This window comes from Peromyscus maniculatus, chromosome 2 (genome assembly GCF_049852395.1).
Source record: "Peromyscus maniculatus bairdii isolate BWxNUB_F1_BW_parent chromosome 2, HU_Pman_BW_mat_3.1, whole genome shotgun sequence".
Lineage (NCBI taxonomy): Eukaryota > Metazoa > Chordata > Mammalia > Rodentia > Cricetidae > Peromyscus > Peromyscus maniculatus.
The window spans coordinates 104296233-104317615 of record NC_134853.1 but is presented as its reverse complement, the minus strand read 5'-3'; the positions used below and the strand labels follow the sequence as shown (position 1 = coordinate 104317615).

General features: G+C 40.7%; 2 protein-coding genes across 4 annotated transcripts in view; one reads left to right on the top strand and one right to left on the bottom strand.

Moving 5' to 3' along the window:
- The window catches only part of Psip1 (PC4 and SRSF1 interacting protein 1), a 39902-nt gene extending 37024 nt beyond the window's left edge, over positions 1–2878 (top strand). The window contains exon 16 of the mRNA XM_076564442.1: positions 1414–2878. Coding sequence (XP_076420557.1) covers positions 1414–1474 — 61 coding nt within the window. The 3' untranslated portion in view covers positions 1475–2878. The remainder of the gene's footprint in view (positions 1–1413) is intronic.
- Positions 1–21383, bottom strand: part of Snapc3 (small nuclear RNA activating complex polypeptide 3) — a 66008-nt gene that overhangs the window by 28656 nt on the left and 15969 nt on the right. Inside the window, exons 4-10 of one of the 3 annotated variants that reach the window (XM_006975989.4) lie at positions 19833–19937; positions 16646–16795; positions 12659–12741; positions 9791–9955; positions 7583–7690; positions 4519–5667; positions 3575–3617 (exon numbers count right to left, since the gene is read on the bottom strand). In XM_006975989.4, the coding sequence (XP_006976051.2) occupies positions 5520–5667; positions 7583–7690; positions 9791–9955; positions 12659–12741; positions 16646–16795; positions 19833–19937 (759 nt within the window). In that variant the 3' untranslated portion in view covers positions 3575–3617; positions 4519–5519. Of the gene's footprint in view, positions 1–3574; positions 3618–4518; positions 5668–6702; positions 6832–7582; positions 7691–9790; positions 9956–12658; positions 12742–16645; positions 16796–19832; positions 19938–21383 lie in introns of those variants that run through there. The other 2 variants (XM_076564446.1, XM_076564447.1) reach the window with 2 other exon arrangements.

Genomic DNA, 21383 nt, shown 5'->3' with positions numbered 1-21383 from the left:
CTAAACCTTTAGTGGACTTGGTTTGATTCCCAGCACCCATAGAGCAGCTCACAACTGTCCTATCTCCAGTTCCAGAGGACCCATTACCCATTTCTGGCTTTCAGACACCAGACCTTCACATGGTACACAAAAGCAGGTTCAGGAAGAACTCATACAGGGTTTCTCTCTGTATAGACTTGGCTGTCCTGGAACTCACTTTGTAGACCAGGCTGGCCTCAAACTCAAATCCACCTGCCTCGGCCTCCCAAGTGCTAAGATCAAGTTATTCACCACCACGCCCGTTTTTGTTTGTTTGTTTGTTTGTTTTTGTTTTTTTTTTAAACTCATGATCTTAGCACAATAATACTGCCCCAGACTTTTCCCTAAGACTTAACTATGCTAGGGAAACACTGGATCCCTCAGCTCTATGCCCAGTAATAGTTAGATAGTTTTGCTTAACACTCCCTTTCCGACAAGATCTCCTTCTGTACTTGGTGTCCCTGTCATGGAAGTTGCTATGTAAACTAGGCTAGTCTTGAGCCCACAGAGAAGTCTGCCTCTAGAGTGCTTTGATTAAAGGTGGGTGCCATTACATCAACCTCATTTTCTTTTTTTAAAGTCGTGAATAAAAAAGGCAGGAGGGACTGGAAAGGTGGCTCAGAGCACTGGCTGTTCTTCCACAGGTCCTGAATTCAGTTCCCAGCATCCACATGGTGGCTCACAACCATCTATGAGATCTGATGCCCACTTCTGATGTGTGCAGGGGAACATGCAGAAAGAACACTCCCGTTTATTTAAGGAAATAAAAGACAGTAGGGCGAACTGGAGGTGGTTAGTAGTGGTGCTCTTAGCTAAGGCTGAGTTCAATGAACGCTGGCACCAGAAAATAGAAGGTTACATAGTGAGACCCTGTCTCATCCCCAATAACCTAAAATGGTTTATAGAGACAAGGTTTCCCTACATTGCCCAGGTCAGCCTTGAATGTGTAGCAGTTCTCCAGCCGGAGTCTGTTTGGGATTACAGATTGTATAATTATTACCCCTATATTTACTCAGGAAAATGAATCTCAGTAGGAACTCTGAAAGAAAACTAGTTTTCTTTGAATTTTCTTCGCACTTTCTTAAATTGTTAGAATATTAAATCGCAAGTATCACTATTTTATATACTAAAATATTTGTCTAGTTCTTATTTTATGTTGTCATCATAGATATAAATTCTGTTTAAATATCTTCTTAAAGTTAGATGCCTCCTTGGGTTATCTCCCCAGATCTATGCATTACTTTAACAACATACATGTCACAAGTGTTTTGTGATTTCATTTTTTAAAAATGGGACCTTTTTTTTTTTTTCTTTAATAGGATCTAAAGCCCTTTTTGCTCAAAAGAATACCCTCAAGTCTTGTTGTGACAGCTTTCGTTTCTCCCTTTGTTTTAGGTCCCCCGGAGAAGAGAGAGAGGCTGAACTATCTCTGAAGGAGTCACCACTTGATAACTAGATTGGCGGACATGTGGTGTAAAGATGATGTGAAGTCTGTTGTGAGTGGCTTCATTTGAAATCCTTAGGCTGCTGAAAGGGTTAAATTTTTATAAGCATAGGTTTGATGTTCAAGTAGTTTGGGGGAAGAAAATCCCTTTATGTTTGTGTAAAAGTAAAACTTATTGCTCATTTTCCGTGTGCAGTATTAACAGCTCCATCATCCAGTTCAAATGTGAGGGAAACCTACTTAGAAAGGTTCACCCGCTTTATAGACATGACTAGTGTATTTCAGTTAGAGTGTGTGTCCCCATGTGTAATTGGTAGTAGGCCAGTTACATTTTAAAACTGCTCCTTGTGTAAATCGTCCCTCTTCTCCCAAGTACTGTGGGTTTTGTGCATAGTTTTTACAAATCTTGGATTTACCAGACTGTCTTTTCACTGTTTGTGGGTTTTTTAGAAGTTGAGCATTTTTATGGTTGATAAAATGAATGTGACTTCTAAGCACTCACTCCTTTTTATCAGAAGTTAACTTTAACCTCAATCTATTGTGCTGCATTAGCTTGCCTCTTTCTAATAATGTGTAGTCTGTATGACAACTAGATGTCCAACTGATTGTCTTAGAAGGTACAAATTTCTTAACTTTGGCAAGTAATTTAGTTTTAGGGCTGGGAATTCAGTGGAGTCAGTACTAAAGAGAACAGACTGAGAGTATATATATATATAGGAAGTTCATCTACAATCCTTTTTAGCTACTAATCACAAAAACATAAAATAGTTTGTTTTTAATCTTACACTCATTAAGGTCACATGCATTAAGGTCTATCTATCTACATGGTTTTTTTTTTATTTAATTGTAATCAATCCATGATGCTTATAAGCGTTAAATATAAACAAATAAGGAAACTAACTTCATTGAAAATAGGGCCATATTAGAATGAGACTTGTATTTAGTTTCTGTATCAGACATCACAAGATTAGAAAAATAAAAGGTAGAAATATCAGTTGCTCCAAGGTAGTAACTAGATAGTTCATACACATAAATGTAGACTATCAGAGCCTGTTAAATTAAGGAATAACATTTCAAAGATATTCTGAGTAATCACGTCAGTTATTGGCTTCCAGTAGGGAGAAAGGTTCATCACTATGCTTTGAAATTTAATGGGAAAGTGACTTAATACCAGTGTTTGTGTGGTGTGATTATATATGACTTCCCAGATAATTATTTTCACTTATGTAAAGGATTTTGAATTATTCAATAATTGGACTTTTGCTCTACTGTTTTGGGCAATGCTGTACATTATATATACACACCAGTCTTCTGTTTTGTCCTTAGTACGTTTTTAACTTGGACAAAAATTATTCTAGTTAAGCCATAAGTGTCAAATGTGTAAACTTGTTTTAATTAAAGTTGTTTTCTACCAAACTCTATTAGTAAATTATTATTACTGCTAATTGAGAAGAGTTACTGAAAGAATTGTTGATTTCCTGCTAAAGAAGTAGTGTCCTCCTTAGCCGTCACCGAGATCCTGTTAGGGGCTCAGGATCTATGCAGTAGTAAGATCAGGAAATGACTGTCACTTGCCTTGTGTTGACTTCTCCTTCCTTCCCTAAGCACAGGCGTTAGCTTCCTGAAGCAGCTCTCGAATACCCCGCTCAGAACGTTAGCAGCACTCACTGTTAGTTTAGGCCCTTCTTGGGCAGACTGTCTGGCTCTGACCAGGTATGTTCCTTTGAAGCACAGCTGCCGTCTTTTTCATCTTGGAATTCTCTGTCGTAGGTAATTCACAGGCAAGCTATCACTCTCTAACCTCTGTAAACGAAACTACAGCTGAAGGGAGAGCTCTATTCAATGTGATAGCCACCGCTGCTGTGTACAGTGTATGTGTAACATGCATGCATAGATACCTATTTTGAATGTTAGTTTTCTCAGCTGCTTGGATCAATTTCAGTTATTCCACCTTAATGAGAGATTCTGATTGCAAGTCTGTATGCGTGAACAATTTGACCAGAGCTCATTAGACCACATTTGCTATTCTAACTAGGAATTCTATAGCATGATAGATTTTTACCAAGATGGTGATGTGGTACACTAAAAATGTTCCTATTCATATCCACTTACCTGATTAAAAATGCCAGGTGAAGATGGAGTCTGCCATCTACTCCTGTATGCAGAGCAAAGGCTTCAGTTAACAAACTTTATTCCATTGGTCAGAGAATGGACTATCTACCGCAAATAGCAAAATATCCTTAAATCTGCATTGTGTAATTCGCCAATAAATACTAGGCATGACTGCCCATGCTGTAAAATTACATGGTATAGTTATCTTTAAAAGAATTGTGAAGCATAAGCAAGATGCTTGAGGAAACAGCCATTTTCTATACAGTGATCTTGTACAGGTATGTCCACAGGGACGTACGTTCACTGATAAGGTTGTGCAATTCATATTTACCTCTGTCCTTAGAGTGACACGTGAAATTTGTTATGTTGTATTTAAGAGATTGATATTGGCATAACAAAAACTGTCTGAAGTCAGGGGCTTTATACTTGTTAATATAAAGTTGAAATTCTTTTTATGTGAACTAGTTGGGATACCTATATAGTTGATAATTGCATCAACCTGGTTAGCCTTTTCTCATTTCCACCATCAAAGAAATGGAAGGTGTGAACTTTTGGTAAAAAGGAAATAGAATAGCATTCTTAATAAACAATAAGGATTCCATACAATAATGTTTATCTCTTATGTCATCTTTGTCTATTAAAATGGGGTAATTGGCATTACACATGTATTAGGGATAACTAACTTCCTGGTATGAACAAGACCCACATGAACTGCTGTATTTATGAAGATATTGAGTAAATCTTTCATTCATTATGAATGTATGATTCTGCAGCAGAATTCTCAGTGTACTTAATGTTAGCACCATTCAATACAGGAAAGAAACTTAGGCACATAGTAAGTTAGCCCTGTTCAATACAGGAAAGAAACTTAGGCACATAGTAAGTTAGCCCTGCTGAGTAAATGGTACCCTGTGTTGGCTAAACAAGAATACTTCTAGACATACCACATGCAGGCACTTGTCATCTCCATGTCAGTCGCCATAATTGGATTTGTGACACGATACATGCTTCACCTTCTTTTAAACTTCACAATCTTAAACAGATGTGTAGGCTTCATTGGTTTATTTATAAGGTAATTAATTATCTGTTCTTAGCAGCCATCTAGAGAAGATTCAGCTGAATTTAAATTAAACCTAGGACAGAGAAAGTAATGGTTAAAAGCCTACTTTATATTATTATTATAGATGTTCATTTTCTACCCCAAAAGTTTCCACAAAATATTTTGATAAAATCTGTTTAGCAGTTTTGTTTTTCTATAGCTCTGAATTAGAAATGTACAGCACTTCTAGTTTTATGGTTACAGCAAGGGGACAGAAGAATGGAAGCACCGAACTGAAACGATTTTCTCTCTTCTGATTTTCACATGAAGATTAAGTGAGCCACAATAATGTAAAATTGCTATTGTTTTCTTTAGCCATAACTGTAAATGACATTTTAAACTCAACCCATTTGTGATTTCAAGAAATGGGCTACACTTTAAATAATGCTGTGAGTGTCACTTAAAATCTTTTCATAGCATCTGCCTTAAAAATTATCACAGGAGCCCAAAATTAAATTGTAACTACTAATATTCTGTTTATCAAATAATTTGCTTTTAATTTCTCCTTACTACAGATATTTGAAGGGTCTTTACCTTGGACACTTCATAGTAGGAGGTGTAGCTCTCACATCCTTCACAGAGTTCTTTAAAAAGACTACTAGACTTCATGTATTGTTAACTGCATTCTATCATTAGCAAAACCCATTTGGGTACGGAATGCATAGGACTCGGAGAAAAGAATCAGAAATTGTGTTTCCAACAAAGTTTATATATTCAGAATACAAAAGTATTTCTACATCTCAGTAACATAAACAACTTAATTAAAAGCCACAACACAAAACACTGTAATAAGTAATAAATATATTAATTAAACTTTAGTAGGGGAAAAATGTTTTTTTGGTGGTACTAATTAAAGGTTCCTGGGTCGACATAAGGATAAGCAAGGAATTCCCCTAGTTTGTTGCCTTCGGAATCATAGTGGAGCATCCTGAAGCAAACATCACAAAAGAAACATGGATCCTCCGGTGCAAAGGTGTCACTGTTCGTCACCCATCTGTAGTTGAAAAAAAAAAAAAAAAAATGTATGTTGTATTACAGCTGGTTTTTTTTTTTTTTTTTTTTTTTTTTTTTTTTTTTTTTTTTGAGACAGGGTTTCTCTGGGAAGCTTTGCGCCTTTCCTGGAACTCGTTTTGGAGACCAGGCTGGCCTCGAACTCAGAGATTTTTTTAAAATATGCTTCAACACTGTATGAGTTATAGCCTGTAACAGCAGTTCTCAACCTCATGATTCCTTGGGGGAGGGGTTGTTGAATGACTTTCACAGAGGTCGCATATCAGATATTTACATTATGATTCATAACAGCAAAATTACAGTTAATGAAGTAGCAACAAAAATAATTTTATGGTTGGGGTCACTACACATGAGAAACTGTATTCAAGGATGGCAAACCAGTGCTCTCTAACAGTACATAAAGAACCCTCTCCCCGATGCCTCCACAGACACTAGGCCATAAAACAGGGAATGCGGGAGAACTATGTTACCTAAGACTTCCTCTTAAGGAAACAATCTATCAGAAAGCAGCACACAACATGAGAACCCCTGTCCTTTAAGTAACTCACTTGTTTTCTAAAAGGGTCTATGACCCCAAAAGACTTCCTTAATTTAGTTATGTGGTCCAGATTCAAAACCATGATCCCCTTGCCTCAGCTTCCAGAGTGCTGGGATTATAGGCATGTGTTCACATACCAGATACTTATTTTAAAACAAGCAAGCTTATACATATCTAAAGAGAATAGAGTATGATAATTCTCTATGTGGAGACCATGTCCAAGCTCTTCTAGTTACTCTACAAATGACTGGAGATGACCGTGTCATCAAAAAAAGAAACACTTCAATTTGCATATCATCCCTGCACAGGGGCCATTATCATTCTTATTTTAACAAATGCTGGTTAGTTTGGGAATGCAAGCATTTGAATCTAGATTGGAAGATAAAAACATTACAGAGTCTGCTCTACACACAGGGAGTATAAGTGCCAATGTTCACCTGAGACTGTTTCATGCCATGTCACTGGTCACAGGAAATTTCTGCTTTTAAGTTCCTCTAGTTTATCATTTTAGTCTCATTTTCTTCTGAATGTTCTGGAAATTTTCAACCAATTCCTTGATTTTCATTTTGGTGACTGATTTCTATTTTCCTAATGGTCCTTTAGAAAATACTGTGATAGGGAATCCAAAGCAAACAAGATACTAAATTTTCATTCATTTCCCTGAGTAGTTTCCAAACTTTTGGGCTCTAATTAATAGTAAGAATCATCTCATAGCTGGGGACAGTGGTTTATACCTATAATCCCAGCACTCAAGAGACTAAGGCAGGAATATCAGAAATTCAAGGTTAAGTCCATTTTTACAGTTCATTTGAGGACAGTCAGCTCCGGCTGTGTGAGACTCTCCTCTTTGAAACAAACCAGAAAATAATCCCCAGTGTAAACACGCTGACAGCACTCAGGATTGACTCGAGTCCTTCACGTCGTGCTACACTCCTGCCCCGGCCAGCACTCAACTCACAATCTTCCTACCTCAGCCTCCTGAGTAATTATAGGTCTGTGTCCCAGTGACTGATCAAAAACAAAAAATCTTATTTTGGCTTCATGAAAAACTGAGATGAAACGTGACAGCAGAGAAACAGAAAGCATAGGGCTCCTCATAACCTTGAAGTTTGTTCTGAACTTCATGTATACGTTTCCTTGTTTTAAAATGTGGGGTTATAGCCTAGTGATTGATTAATGGCAGCAGGTTCTGGGTTCGATCCTTTGTACAAAACAAAATGCTAATTTTAACCAAAATTTAACTACACTAACACTGGAACACTCTAGTAGATAAAATTCTGAAACTCAAAACTGAAAGCAGATATCCCAAATACCAAAAGTGAAAAATAGTACTTTTTAAAGGGAAGAAACAGTCACTCACCTGGCTGTATACATCTTGCAAACAAAACATTTTCTGGTCCACAGCCAGTGTTTCTTGGTAAGAAGGGGATAAAGTGTTCTATCCAAGCAGTCGTCATGATGCACAAGCCTTTCATGAGGAAAACAGATGAAGATATTAAAATGCAAACACTATACCTGTTCCCCAACGTTAGGAACATGGTTTGACCTTCCATTTTTCGTTCACAGAAGATGGTTAATTTATTTAAATTTAAATACTGCACTGGTGGGAGGGTGTCAGGTCCCCTGGAACTGGAGTTACAGCTGTGAGCTGCAATGTGGGTGCTGGGAATTGAACACATGTCCTCTGGAAAACAGCCAGTGCTCTTAACCCCTGAGCCATCTCTCCAGTACACTGATTTCATGTACTTGGTTTAAGCAGGTTGCACTTTACAAAATATCTAACCCCATACTGGGGATGTCACTTAGTGCTAGAGTTCTTGCCTAGCTTAGTAATAAAGCACAGTCACCTGCAACTGAACACTTTCCCCAAAGAGCTTTTCTGATTGAGCAAGGACTGAATTTCTCAATTACCTTTATGCTAACATGCAGTGATGGTCTAAGAGTTACTATATGCAGTATTTTTTAAAAATACATTCCATCGGAGTCCTTGCTCTGCTCAACACAGCACTGTTTTCTGTGGAATACAGTATAAGCAAGGCTGTCCAGTGATACCTTACTTAGATTAACTGGCTCTGACTGCATTATTAAAAACCAAGATTTGGATACTCAAATGACATGAATTAGATTCTAATGTTAAATGTCAGAACTATTAAGTACCACTAACCAGTTGCATGGTTTGGAGAAATCATAAACTCCCATGGAACAATTTAAATCCTAAAGATGTCAGCTCTAAAATTTACACCCTAGATGTGGTGGCATACACTTCTAATCTCAGCACTTTGAAGGAAGACAGGAAGACCAGGCCTTTTGTTTTTAAATATGTTTTGCCTGATGTATGTTTATGCACCACATGCCTGCCTTGTGCCACAGAAGCTAGAAAATGATATTGGGAGTCCTGACATGGAGTTATAGGTGATTGTGAGCCATCATGTGAGTGTTGGCCTGTGCTCTTAACTACTGAGCAAACCTTTCAATCACAAGGGCCAAGAGTGTAAAGCTTAGCTACACAGTAAGTCTGAGGCCCACCTGGGCTATGTAAAACAAAATCTGTCTCAAAACAAAATGTGTGTGTATATGCAAATAAAAAAACCAGATTTTTAATTTCTTAAAGGTTAGCAAAGAGAAATAGATACTGTAAATAATTTTTAAAGGTCATGTAGATATGAAGTTATGAGATCTTACCCTTACATTCTTCTTCCTCAGGGAACTGCTTTCTGTCTTTTGTGGGTCTGAGGTAGGTACTTGGTACATGGTACTTGTGTGCATGGAGGTACCTGAAGAGGACACGGGGTACCCTGCACTACCACTCTGCCTTACTGCCTTGAGACAGGGTCTCTCACCAGATCTAGAGCTAGGCTGGCAGTCAGGAGGCCCAGGGACGCTCCTCTCATCGCTCTCCTCCACAGCACTAGTTCCAGGTGTACAGGGCCATTCCTGGCTTTTCATGTCTTCTTGAGATTTGAACTGGAGTCCTCGTACTTGCGCAGCAGGCACTCTTACCGCTAAGCCATTTCCTCAGCCCCTCAATTCTAAACTGTTCATTTTTTTTTGAATTTAGTTATTCAATTTCCCACTACAGAATTACTATGATTTCAATTAAATTGAGATACTTGTTTTGATTTATAGACAGTCTCTTATTAAGTAGACCTGGCTGACCTGGAACTCACAGAAATCTACCTGCCTCTGCCTCCCAAGTGCTGGGACAACAGGCTGGCAATAGTCTAGCTTAGATTAAAAAAAAAAAAAAGTAACAATATAGAGTGTGACCACTTCCAAGTGTATGGAAAGTAATGTTGCTGCTCCAAAGCCAAGCCATAGCAACAACTCTTTAATTCTCTGAATTTCTTTTTAAATTACTTATAATTTTGTACTATTAAAGAGACAGAGACATCTCAGTGGGTGAATGTTGCTGGATGACTTCAGTTCAATCCCCAGGGTCCACGTGGTGGAAGGAGGGATTCCTGCAAGCTGTCCCCTGACTTCCAACTCCTGCTGTAGAATGTGTCCTCTCCTCCCCCCAATTAATAACATTTTTAAGATAAAATATTCCCTGAGTGATGCTACATACCTTATGTCTGTAATAACAACAACATGTTCACAGTCTCCCTGGTGACAGTATAAGTAAGGAAAGCCAAGTTTAATATTCAAGTCATTAAATGTGAAGTCTTCCATTTTAGCAGTCTGAAATTTTCCATATCCTCGATCATGGGACTCTGACCACTCTATAATAGTTCTGTTTTGGGGAAAGGTAAAGATAAAACATTATTATTGATACTTGAACAGTAAAGAAGAGTTTGTATCTGCAATATTTCACATAATCTGGCCTCCTAATTAAACAGATGGTTGCCATCTCAAAGGGAAGATCATGATGGTTAATAAATTCTTGGATTAGGAACAGTGAATCTGGACCAGTTAGGTAACAGCATTGGTCATCAAACCTGATGACCCTGGGTTCAATCCCCAGGATCCACAGTGGAAGGATAAGACTTAACTACTACTAGTTTTTCTCTGCTCACATGTGTGCCATTGCATAAACACATACATCTAAGCCCCCACAGAGTAAAAATGTTAAAGGGGGTTTGTGGGTGTACTGGGGGATCAGACACTGAACTCTTCATCTGTCTGAGTAACAGCTCTTTTTTATTCTTAGGGTTTTGTATATTTTGAGACAGGGTCTTTCTCACTATGTAGCACTGGCTATCCTAGAACTCCACTGGGTAGACCAGGATGGCCTTGAAGTAAGGAGACTCACCTCTGCCCTTGTCATCCCAGGAAGGACCAGTTTTTTGGGAGGCTGTATGATATGTACCACTTTAGCACAAACAAAAAATGTATAATAATGCCACATTTTGTCCTCAGTTTACTTTTGGCAACAGGCTTTTTTTTTTCTTTACAAAAAATTAGCATGTACCAAGATTAGAATGTTAGTATTTTTTTTCTCTTTTTTATTTAAATTTTTTTTTCGTTTTATATACCAACAACAGTTCCCACTCCCTCCCCTCCTCCCACTCACCCCCCACTTTCTCCCCACTCCACCCCCCTGCACTCCTCAGAGAGGGTAAAGCCTCCCATGGGGGAGTCAACAAAGTCTCACATATCAAGTTGATATGTATCCAGGCTGAGCAAGGCGTCCCTCCATAGGGAATGGGCTATAAAAGCCAGTTCATACAATAGGGATAAATCTTGTCCCACTGCCAGGGGCCCCACAAACTGCCCAAGCCACACAACTGTCACCCACATTCAGAGGGTCTAATTAAGTCCCATGAGGGTACTGGGCTCCAACTAGCTTGTGTCAGCTGTCTCTCAGGGTTTCCCCATCATGATCTTGACCCTCTGTTCATATAATCCCTCCTCCCTCTCTTGGACTGGACTCTGGGAGCTCCACCCAATGCTTAGCTGTGGATCTCTGCATCTGCTTCCATCAGTTACTGGATGGAGATTCTATGATGACAAATAAGGTCAATGATCCTAAGTCATTGATCTGATTACAGGGGAAGGCCAGTTCAGGGACCCTCTCCACTCTTGCTTGGAGTCTTAGCTGGAGTCATCCTTGTGGGTTCCTGGCAATTTCCCTGGCACCAGGTTTCTCCCTAAACCCACAATGGCTTCTCCCTCTGCCAAGATATCTCTTTCCTTGTTCTCCCTCTCTGTCCCTCCTCCAACCTGACCGTGGCATTCCCTAATGTTCTCCTGGCACCTTCCCTTACCCTCCTGTTTCCCCTTCCCCCTCGTTACCTAGCTTCTCTGGGGTTGTGGACTGTAGCCTGGTTAGAGAATGTTAGTATTTCTTCGTTTCACATTCTATTCTGCTGGTGGTGACAGCTGTCCACGAATTTAATCCTAGCACTCGGGAGGCAGAGGCAGGTGGAACTGAGGACAGCCTGGTCTACTGAGTAAGGTCTAGGACAACCAGTGCTACACAGAGAAGGCCTGTCTTAAAAAACCAGGAAAAAAAAATTTCTCATTAAGTACTTATAGCTATGACCCACAGAAGCTACAGACAGCTCTTTAGGGCACTCACTTATTTTTATTATTAAGAACTGAGAACAAATGTTGAAAACTACATTTAAAAAAGGATGAAAAATGGCTATAACCAGTACTTCGGAGGCTGTGGCCACCGATAATGAAATGTGTTAATAAAATGCTATTAGAAATGAATTTTTGTATTCTTCTACCTGAGCAACATCACACATGTCTCCACCTACTTCCCCACACAGGGCAAATAATAATTTATATGAGACATGCAGAAAACAGAGGGAAGAAAAATGGCTAGTGGGTACGAGTGTGCTGCTCTTCCACAGACCCCGAGATACTCTCTAGCTCCAAGGATCCACGTTCTTTTTCTGGCTCTGCCACACCTGCACTCACAAATACATAGCGTTCCTTCCCCCTTATACACACAATTAAAATTAAGCCCTTAAAACAAGAAAAAAGTACTGAAAGATTAACATTATCACCTGAGATTAATAACCAAGTACCTTTAGAGGTACGTGCCATTCAATACAAACTTTATAAACAGTTCCTTGGGGGGCAGAGAGGAATCCTTAAAAATACAGTAGTAAGATTTGTGTAGCTGTCACTAATTTAAAAGCTAGAAATAAACTGGGCATGGTGGTGCATTCCTTTAATCACAGCACACAAGAGGCAGAGGCAGGTGGATCTCTGTGAATATGGGGCTAGCCTGTCTACAGAGCAAGTTCCAGGACATCCAGGATTACATACAGAAGCCTGTCTTGGAAAAAAACAACTAGAGATAAACATTTGTATAGTTAGGTGTGGTGGTACATGTTTTTAATTTCAGCACTTGGCGGGGCGCAGAAGCAGGAGAATCACTAAGGTCCAGACCATCCAGGGCTACATAGTGAGGCCCTTCTCAAAAGAACAAAAACTGACAGGAAAAAACACAAGACTTTGGGAAGATTTTTGGGACTAGTACCTGCTTAAGTCTCTGCATTCTGGGTATCTTTTGTCATTGTAAAAGGTTCCTTCAAAATAAAAAAAAGCTGATTTGTATAGGTCCTACAAGAAAACACATGGTATTTAATGAAAGCCCATTTGTAACAATTCAAGTATTCATAATTTATACACCATAAAACCACAGGAATACTCAGCAACTCATGTTTGGGGCCCCTCCCTCTCTGCTGTCATAAGCTGTTACTCAATAAAATCTTGCTTACTTGTGAGCGCGCGCGCACACACACACACACACACACACACACACACACACACACGCAAGAGAGAGAGGGGGGGGGAGGCGGAGAGAGAGCGCGCCTAGGTTACACAGTGAGACCCTGTCTTCAAACAAGTAAATAAATATCCTAAAAGAATAACTATTGCCTTATTTTGGAAACAGTGGTATACATACAATTTTGTTCATCATATAACACTCGTATAAAACTCCATCAGAAGTAACTTGAGCAACTTAGTGCCTTCTCACATTATTGCTTATTTACAAAGAAAACTCTAAAAGAACAAAAATGGTTCCTACCAAATATTACCTGTTAATAACCTCTCCTCACTGTACAAACAGGTAGCGTATGGGCAAGTTTAATAGTGCCCACATGCAATCCCAGTACTTGTGAAATTGAGGCAGAAGATTCACAAGTTCCAAGCCAGTCAGGATACTAGATAATGTATTTGATACTTTATCAGAAAATACTAGCACTGTTTATGTGCTTTTTTAAAAAATACAGTTTTATTCTAAAAACAATAATCGTCCTTCAAACACTAGCAAGTCCTTTTTTTACTTTAAAGCTATAGGGACTTAAATACACTGGAGTTTCCCAAGTTGTGGCACATTGGCAATGACTAACAGTCTAGCTCACTGTAAAAGCTGCAGCTCCCTGAAAAACCTGTTCACAACTGTCAGTGGGACACATGGCAGGGAATCAAGGACTTATTTTCACTTTTCTTTGGTGTACAATGGTGTTAACAAAAAAAAATAATTTTGGGAAAAAGCTGAAAGCTACTGAACATAGGTAATGAATATATGAGGTTCATTATACCATTCTCTATAATGATTTTATGTTTTGAAACTTTTTCAACAGAAGCAAATGAAGAAAAAAAAAACACTGTAAAATACAAATATCAATATAATAGTCTTTTTAAGGCTCTAAGTTGTTAGGCTCAAGCCCCGCCATGTGGCTCACGCCTTTAATCCCAGCACTTGGGAGGCAGAGGCAGGTGGATCTTTGTGAATTCAAGGCCAGTCTGGTCTACAGAGTGAGTTCCTGGACAGCCAGGGCTATGTAGAGAGATGCTGTGTCAAAGAACAAAACAAAATAAAAAACCAGGGACAACAACAACAACAAAAAGATGTTAGGTTCAATCAGTACCTCATGTATAGGTATCTGCCCTTCTAAATGCTTTTAAACTTCATAAATATAATTCCTCAAACATTGCCGAAGAAGGAGAAACAAAGCAGATTTCTGAACAGATAGACGCCCCACAAAGCCCTGTGCAAAAAGCCTGTGGGTGAAGTGTAATCCCTGTTTTTCAGCGCCTGCTCACCAGATAGTCATCCACAACCAGCACCCTGCCAGCACCGGGGCTGTGAAGGGGAAACATGGGCCTGACCCCAGCCTCTCCCACTGTGTGGTGAACTCAGGACTGCTCTTTTTCTTGTGAAAAGATGACCGTTCTTTCCAAGGCCAACATACACACACTCGGCACGTGGTGTGTGCTCAACGATCAGGCTATTATTTAGTAGACAAAGCAGAAAGAATGTAGCAGCATATCTGTAAATATCATTCAGTAAGACAACAGGGAGCTAGAGGGATGGCTTAGTGGTTATGAGCACTTGCTGCTGTTCCTCGGAACCTGGGTTTCCTCCCCAGCACCCACATGGCAGCTCACAACCCACATGGAAGCACATAGGCATCTGTAACTTCAGTTCCAGGATCCCAATGCCCTCTTCTGGCTTCCTCAGGCACTGCAGACATGTGGTACACATACTTGTAGGCAAAACTCCCATACAAATACATTTTTAAAAATGTGAATAAGACAGTAAACTATGTAGTCCCTGCTTAGAAAACTGAAGGGTTAGCACAAAGTACAAATTCTCTAAACTGACCAGTCCCGTTGTCTAGGAATGCCTGGTACACCTGACTCAAACTGCTCTTTACTAATGCGGACAGGTGGCTACAAAGAGTGAAGTCAGATTTTTCCCATTAAATTAATCCTATTTAAAAAAATAGTTTATTTTTAACTTATGTGCATTGGTATTTTGCCTGCATGTACATCTGTGTGAGGATGTCAGATCCCCTAGAACTGGAGTTACAGTTGTGAGCTGCCATGTGGGCGTTGGGAATTGAACTCAGGTTGTCTAGAACAGCCGGTGTTCTTAACCACTGAGCCATCTCTCCAACCCCTCCTTTTGGTTTTTAAAGAAAAAAAAAAAAAATCTATGTAGCCCCAGCTGTCCTGGAATTTGCTATGTAGACTAGGCTGTCCTTGAACTCACAGAGATCTGCCTGCCTTTGCCTCCTGAGTGTACCACCCACGTTAAAGTAATTTATTTATAGCTATACCTTCTTTTTCTGGTAGGGTTAAGAAGCTTGCAGGAGGGGGCGCGTCAGACAGCTGTAAATGTGAGCAGAGACGAGTGCTTTCTTATTGAAAAGAAAGATGAACCTATTTCCTTAAGATCCATTTGTTTCTCTCTATCACTGCAGTTATCTCCCCCAAGTACTGACATGGTAATTTGGAAGAGTATAAGTTTCTTAAAACCATTTTCAACATAATCACAACCATTTAGTGCAACCTCTGCCTGAGCTATGACACTCATCTCCACGTCTGCCATAGAACATAGTGGTTTATAGGGCAAGTGGACACAGCACCAGGTATGATATGCACTGTAATGGTCATGGAAAGTCTGGAACCCAGTTTGGAAATGTGACTATGAAACCCCCCAGATGCATGGTAAGATGCTTTTTGCCACACCATAATATTCAAAACAGGAACATGGAACACATGGAGAAGGCAGTTAAACAAATTCACTGTGTGAAGCCCCATGGGGTGTTAACATGGGACTCAAAAATCAAAGAAATAAAAATGTACATGGCTAGTGAAAAAAGGAGATTGCCTTTTGATTCTTCTCCAAGTTCTAACTTCATCCTACTTCTCTCCGATGTCACTTTATGTGCCTGCAGAGAGATGCCCTCCCTCCCTCTCCTTAGTGGGAGGGTAAATCCAGGGTCCTCTGCCAAGGTCGCACCATGTAACGGAACCAGAGCAGTCTTTCTGTCTTGAGATTCGGCAAGATAGGGTCGTTCTGTCTGCTTAGGTAAGCCCTCCCTCCCTTCTGAAAATGTCTTGGCAGTCCATGGATACTTGGCTCTCTCCAAGAGGCACTGGGGCCTTTCTGCCTCACGAAGAGGAAACCACAGCGAAGATCAACGGTCCACCATCTCCCTGTCTGACACTGGCCATGACCCTACAGCAGGGAAGAAGGGGTCAAAGGGCGGCAGCTCTTGGCGAACTCCCAACTTCTCCTGGAGGTAGTTAAGGTGGACTAAAATCTCACAGCACTTTGAATAGGATGGAGACCAAAGTGAAAGCCACAGTGCGGCTGGGGCTGTCACTCAGTGGAGAGTGCTGACTGAGCTCAGGCCTGGAACTAGAGACAAATGAACAAGGGAGCCCGGTCAAGTCCGACTGTAAGGGAAAGGAAAGACAAGTGGCCGGCCGGCTAGACAGGCAGGAAAGCTCAGGAGGGGGCATCAGACAGCTGTAAATGTGAGCAGACAGTGGACAACGACTACTGCCTCTGAAAGACTCCAGGGATGGCAGGAGAGACAACAGCGCCCAGTCAGTCCCACGAACATGAGAACACTCAGTCCACACTCAGGCCCTGCTGCAGCAGTCACTCTTTCCTTTGCTTCCTATTTCCTCATCTTGAAGGGGAAGGGAAAGGTCACCTTACTTTGCTGATGTGCTCAGGGGCCTGGTCTGGAGTACTACTGAATTCTCCGCCAATCTGGAGGTCACTGACACAGCAAATTGAATCCCTCAGTTCGGTGAGCTTCTGACTGCCCAATACCAACATTGTCTGGTACGGTTTGTGTTCTCTGTGCTGCAGTCAAACAGGAAGGAAGTGTCCATTTTAAAGACCAGTTAACCACAAATCCCACCAAGACCTGACCTAAACGAAGTTCCTACATTTTCCCCCCTTGAGACAGGGTTTCTCTGCATAGCCCTGGATGTCCTCAAACCGAGACCAACCTGCCTCTGCCTCCCAAGTGATGGATTACCATGCCAGTCGTCATTTTCTTTATTTAACCTATCCCCTTGGGCTGGAGTCAGGGTTCAGTAGTACAGCACTTGTCTGTATGCACAAGGTTCTGAGTTTGATCTATAGTACTGAAAACAAATAAATCCCAGAAGTTGCCATTCTATATTTCCTTAGTTTCTGTATTTTTCTACCTCATATCCATTAATCAGAAGACCAATCTAGAAAAGTTAGCTTAGTGGCAGAATGCATGTCTACCACGCACAAGGTGCTGGGTGTAATTCAGCCGAGGGGTAGGAGTTGGAGCGCTCACACCAACCAACCCTAAACTGGTTACACCTCCTATAGAAACCCTGAAGAGTTGCGTATGCATTCCTCATTTCAGCCTTCTGTGGTGTGTTCTTTCTTCTTAGGTGGTTTGAATTTAACTCTGATGGAACTAACTTCTCCCACCATCACCCAATCACCTCCCCAAATTAAAAACCCACTGGGTACAACAGAGACACCTGATAACAGAATTTTTTGCTTCCAAGTTTATAATCAAGGTGATACTAAATTGACATCAGGACTAGGAGCCTTTAGAATACAACTTCATCTAGCAGTAATGTCTTGAATTTTCCTGGAAGTTGCATCACTGAAGTTAGCAATCTACATCCTGCTCTCAAGTTATAAACCCAAAAAATTCATTTTTAAAAACTGGCAAGTAGCCAGCCTGGTCTCCAAATTCAGTTCCAGGATAGCCACAGCTGTTATACAGAGAAACACTGTCTCAGAAAAAACAAAACCCCAAAAATAAAATAGTAATTTGAGATCTCAAGAAATGAAATTAATAAGTACAATCAAGGTGCTTCATAAAAGCCTACTTAAGTGCAAATTATGTATAGCAATATACATAAACCACAGAATTTAGGACCTATTTCTAAAAAAGCAAAAACAGATACAAAATCTGATGCCTGCTTAACATGTGCAGACCTGGCCTTCAGTTCTTGACATTGTAAAAGAAGGGGAGGGCAAGGTCCATGTCAAGTCAGAACACAGTTCTTTCAGTAGAGACTTCTAAGAAATTACTGGCTCTGGCGGTGTGAGTGAGAAATATCCCCATAGTTGCCGGGCGGTGGTGGCGCACGCCTTTAATCCCAGCACTCGGGAGGCAGAGCCAGGCGGATCTCTGTGAGTTCGAGGCCAGCCTGGGCTACCAAGTGAGTTCCAGGAAAGGCGCAAAGCTACACAGAGAAACCCTGTCTCGAAAAACCAAAAAAAAAAAAAAAAAAAAAAAAAAAAAAAAAAAAGAAATATCCCCATAGTCTCTGACATTTGAAAAAGTGGTCCCAGTTGCTGGTCCTGTTAAGGGAGCCTTAGGAAGTGTGGCTTTGTGGGAGGAAATGTGTCACTGAGGATTTATTTTTTAAATTCATTTTTACTTTTTTTTTTTTCTTCGAGACGGTTTCTCTGTGTAGCTTTGCGCCTTTCCTGGAACTCACGCTATAGCCCAGGCTGGCCTTGAACTCACCAAGATCCGCCTGCCTCTGCCTCCGGAGTGCTGGGATTAAAGGCGTGCGCCACCCTTTAATGAGCCCGGCCCATTTTTACTTTTAATCCTGTGTATGCTTGTGTTTCCGTGTGTGAATATGTGCATAGGAGTGCACTTGTGTGAGGAGGCTAAGAGTGTTGGGTTCTTTAGAGCTGGAGTGACAGGCGGCTGTGAGCCACCTGATGTGTGCTGGGAACACAACTCTGGTCCTCTGCAAGAGTGGCAGTTGCTGAGCCTCACTCTAGCCCGAGCCTGGGTTTGAAAGCTTAAAGATTTGCACCATTGTAAGTGTGCTCTCTGCTTCCTGTCTGTGGTGTGAGATGTGAGCTCTCAGCTGCCAGCGCCAGTGGCCATGTCTGCTGCCTGCTGCCTCTCTTCACCATTTAGACTCTAACCCTCTGGAACCAGAAGCCCCAACCAAGCCCTTCCTTCTGTAACTGCTGGTGGTTGTGTTTCCTCACAGCAGCGGAAAGAAACTACAGTACACTGGGTATCCCTAACTTGTTTATTTGATGCATTTTCATCAATGAGGAACTTTCCAAGGATTCTGAACAAAGTCCACTCTGTTCCTCTATCAGCAAATTAGAATCACTCTGGAGGTATATACATACTTTCAGTTGCTTCTACTGCAAAATCAGTTACACACTTCAGTTTTATAAGTCTAATCATTCGTTAAAAGATGTAAGGGGGCGGCGGCACACGCCTTTAATCTCAGCACTAGGGAGGCAGAGCCAGGTGGATCTCTGTGAGTTCAAGGCCAGCCTGGTCTACAAAGTGAGCTCCAGGACAGGCTCCAAAGCTACACAGAGAAACCCTGTCTCGAAAAACCAAAAAAAGAAAAAAGAAAAAAAGAAAAAAGAAATAAGGAAAAAATGTAAATTTAACTTTTGAAATTTGTTGGAACATTTCTTTCTTTTTTTTTTTTTTAAAGATTTATTTGTTATGTATACTTGCATGTATCCCTGCGGGCCAGAAGAGGGAGCCAGATCTCATTACAGATGGTTGTGAGCCACCACATGGGTGCTGGGAATTGAACCCAGGTCCTCTGGAAGAACAGTCAGTGTTCTTAACCTCTGAGCCATCTCCCCAGGCCCCGGAACATTTCTTATTAAAACAAAGAGCTCACAAATACATCCTGTGAGTCCTAAAATTAAGATGTCAGACTGTATATGCTAACATTTATTTTGAAACTTGAGGAGGACTCAAATAATGAAACACTTAGTTCAAAGTTACTTTTAGGGACTGGTGGTGTCCCTAGGGTAAAGTGCTTGCCTAGTATGCTTGAGGTTCTAGGTTCTGCCCCTACTACTCAGAGTTACTTAGCCATGAAAACCAGCTTTCACTACTGACCTTGTTAAATATAACAGGGTACAAGATGTTCACAGATAGGATAAGCTCCCCTTCTTTAATCATGTCTTCTGGATTTTCAGGTTTTTTCCCAAGTGCATGAGATTCCTGAAGAAAGAAAACAAGACCTTGGAATCAGCCACTGTAACTCAGCTCAGCTAAGAGACAATGCAGCACAGAGCCCCCAGGGAGGTTCTGGTCAACCTTGGGTTTGATGTCCAGTTCTAGTCTCCATTCCTCAGCTCAGCTTCACCTCGTGTAATAACAGAAAATACTTTTTACAGACTTGTTTTGGGGAATGTGTACATAAAACATGTAATAAGGCATCTGGTGTTATATGCTTAGCAACCAATGATAAACAGAAATATTAGCTAATATTGTTCTGAATGGTATTTCTCATCACTATTCCTTGTTTATAGCCTTTAATATGTTTATAAAAATCAGTTTTAACAGAAAGAGCTTGGAGGTTCAGCAATCTACTCCAGGTTGCAAATACATATAATCTTTAACATAACATTCTTTTCTATGTGCTTAATAGTTACAAGGGCCACTAAAATGAAACAGTTAAGTGAAAATCCAAGATGTTTTAAAAATTAGTGGGAGTCAGGGCTAGAGGAGAGCTTGAAGACTAAGAGCACTTAGTGCTTTTGCCGAGGTCCCAGCATGCACCTGGTGGCAGTTTACGGCCACCTGTAACTCCAGTTCCAGGGGATCTGATGCCCTCTTCTTCTGCCCTCTGCATGTGGTGTACATTCATACATTAAGTATAGACACATACACATAAACTAACAAATGTTTTTGTTATTTAAAGCATGGGAGTGACATCATGCAGAATAGCAAGTTTTTTCAACTAAAGCAGCCACCACGCTGAGAAGATAAAATGAAATCAATTTCTTTGGAAGTCTGGAAACTGACTGGCTATTCCCACAGGCAGGAGAGTGTCTGGAGAAGGGAGAAGCTGACTATATTCTGCAAATAAGCAGTATGTGCAAACCAATACTTCTCCCCATTCCCTCCATCCCACTGCAGATGCGAGACAGCAGCTGAGTTCCCAAAACAGCAGGCTGGTGCCAGGGCAGACAAGCAGAGACCCTGTCATTAAAATGTGGGCTTGTGTTTTGATTCATCTGGTGGTGCTTTCCTTGACTGGCCCTGTAAGCAGTACCTGATAGACCCACCTACTGGAATATTTACATAACTTTTCTTAACAGGGTTTTAAAAACTTTAATTTTTGAAGCCAGACGTTTAGGTCACTGACTGAACACAGGTAATAGAATAGAACTGTCAACAGCCATATACAATTAATATGTACACAGCAAAACAGCTTGGCAGAGTAAGAAGCATAACAACCAATGTCCAGTTTTCAACAAAAACTTACACATGGAACAGGAAAATATGGCTCATGTGCAGGAAAGTAAGAATTTTATATGAACTGACCTCAAGGAAACTCGATCACTGAAATTACTGAAGTTAATTAGGAAGCCAGGTAATAGTGGTGCATGCCTTTAAACCCAGCACTCAGGAGGCAGAGGCAGAGGCAGACAGATATCTCTC